General features: G+C 33.2%; 1 protein-coding gene across 1 annotated transcript; it reads left to right on the top strand.

The window, feature by feature from the left end:
• The first annotated feature begins 840 nt into the window (after positions 1 to 840).
• Positions 841 to 1,821, top strand: LOC143624421 (MLP-like protein 31). Its single transcript, XM_077095084.1, has 2 exons — positions 841 to 1,051; positions 1,500 to 1,821. Exons 1-2 carry the CDS (start codon positions 865 to 867, stop codon positions 1,769 to 1,771), a joined length of 459 nt encoding a protein of 152 aa, XP_076951199.1. The 5' UTR covers positions 841 to 864; the 3' UTR covers positions 1,772 to 1,821.
• The last annotated feature ends 230 nt before the right edge of the window (positions 1,822 to 2,051 follow it).

Below are 2,051 nucleotides of genomic sequence, written 5' to 3' on the forward strand. Positions count from 1 at the left end.
TATTGGTCGATAATATTCTCCATTCATTTTATCGTCATTGACGGTCCCAAAATTTAAAAAAGTTTGCCCCAATGATCCCCCGTTAAAAAAAAACTTCACGACGTTATACTTTTTTCAAATTTCAAACTAATGATTTAGAGCTTCTGATCGGAAGGAGGATACGTGTCGATTGATGTAAAACTTAGCTCGAAACGGTGATCCAAACAACTTGATTTTTGTTAACTGGAAGTCCAAACACCCAAACAACTTGATTGTGTTAATTGGAAGTATAAAAATCGGAAGGAGGATAAGTGATTAATAAATACTATTTTACAACATTGATGTTTAAATTTATTATTTTTGGTAAAATATTTTCGACTCTAGAAATAGAACCAAAAACTTAACCAAACCAAATGTGCGTAAAACTTACGAAGTGAAACCGAACAATTTCTAAAATCGATATTTCATTTTTCATTCATAGGTTTAAACACAAAACCGACCCATACATGCATACAAACCGGCCCTTATAAATAATCCGTCAATGCCATTTAAAATAATAAATTTCCCTAAGTTTAGACCCCTGACATTTTAGCAATTGGCATTGCATTGTTGAAATTTTGAACAACTTGATATTTTTGACCCAACCGTACGTATTTATTTCATTAACTAGCATATAGAAATTGCATCAATCATAATAATTGATATATTTATGAATGAAAATATTTAAACTTTATCATGTTATATCATGTAGCTAGTAACGTAGCTAACTACTTTCTATTTATAGGCTAAGGTATCTTATATGTTTGCACACTCGAATTAGCTATATCTCCCTCTCTAACAAAGAAGCAATTTTAGAGACTATTGAAAGTCTTGAATGAACGAACGATGGCTCTTGCTGGAAAAATGATGATGTACGTAGAGATCAATTCAGGTGGTGACGTGTTACATGATATTGTTCGGAACAGACCAAATGACATCGCTTCAATGTTGCCTGAAAAGGTTCATAGTTGTGTTCTGGTTGAAGGACAATGGGGAGCCGTTGGATCAGTCATTTGCTGGAATTTCACCTATGGTATGTGGTTAATTTTATTATTTTCCAAAAGCCATCTGGCGTCGTAGCAACAATGTCTCTCCAACTACAACGCCTCTCCAACCCACCGGATTAGTTTCTAGTTTACCTTTTAAAATTGGACACAACATACCGGATTAGTTTATATTATTACATGAAACACATTTTTAAAAAATAGGTTTAGACTTTAGTAGGTCCGTTTAGAAACTGATATAAACACATTTAAACTAAAGCAAACCCACCAATTTCACGTTAGGTTCTTTTCATATCCGAAATTCACACCCTTATACAGTATAACCTTTTTTAAACTATGTATATGGCACGAGTAATATGTAAATTATCAAACGGGTCTTTTGAAAGCTAGTGAGCGGCTAGAAAGATCGAGGGTACAAATTTGTGTTACAACTTACTTTATCATGTTTTATTTTTATTTTTGCATGGGAAACTAAAGATGGTAAAAGGGAAGTTATAAAGCAAGAAATAGAAGCAGTTAATGAGGAAAACCATGAGATAGTGTTCAAGGTGCTTGAAGCAAGGCTAGTGGATAACATATACAAGTCCTTCAAGATCAAGTTTCATGTTGAACCCAAGAGTGATGGAAAGTTGGGTGTTGTGACCTTTGAGTTTGAAAAGGTGAATCCTAAGATGCCCTATCCAACTGCTTTCATGGATTATCTATGTGATGTTTTCAAGGGTATTGATGACTATAATCATAACAAATAGATGTATGAAATATATTGTAAAACCATGAAGGAATATGTATTTCATTATGGTAATAACTAATAAGGACACCATGTTATATATATATATATATATATATATACACACACACACAAGATAACAAGTATAAAGAAAATCAAGTAACCTTTGTATTAGGTTACGTCTATTAGTGGTCATACATTTTTTTTTTTTTTTTGAATGTTTAAGCTTGCCTCCTACTATTTACAATAAACTGCCATTGCCAGGGATCGAACCCAGGACCTCTCATCCAAAGGCCTAAGCC

The sequence above is a fragment of the Bidens hawaiensis genome, unplaced genomic scaffold (assembly GCF_021521415.1).
Source record: "Bidens hawaiensis isolate Kalapana, Puna unplaced genomic scaffold, B.hawaiensis_p1.1 tig00003781_1, whole genome shotgun sequence".
Taxonomy (NCBI): Eukaryota; Viridiplantae; Streptophyta; class Magnoliopsida; order Asterales; family Asteraceae; genus Bidens; species Bidens hawaiensis.

Coding starts and splice junctions, on each gene's coding strand:
- LOC143624421 (XM_077095084.1), top strand. CDS start 865: ATGGCTCTTGCTGGAAAAATGATGATGTACGTAGAGATCAATTCAGGT. Junction 1,052..1,499: donor TTGCTGGAATTTCACCTATG/GTATGTGGTTAA, acceptor GGGAAACTAAAG/ATGGTAAAAGGGAAGTTATA.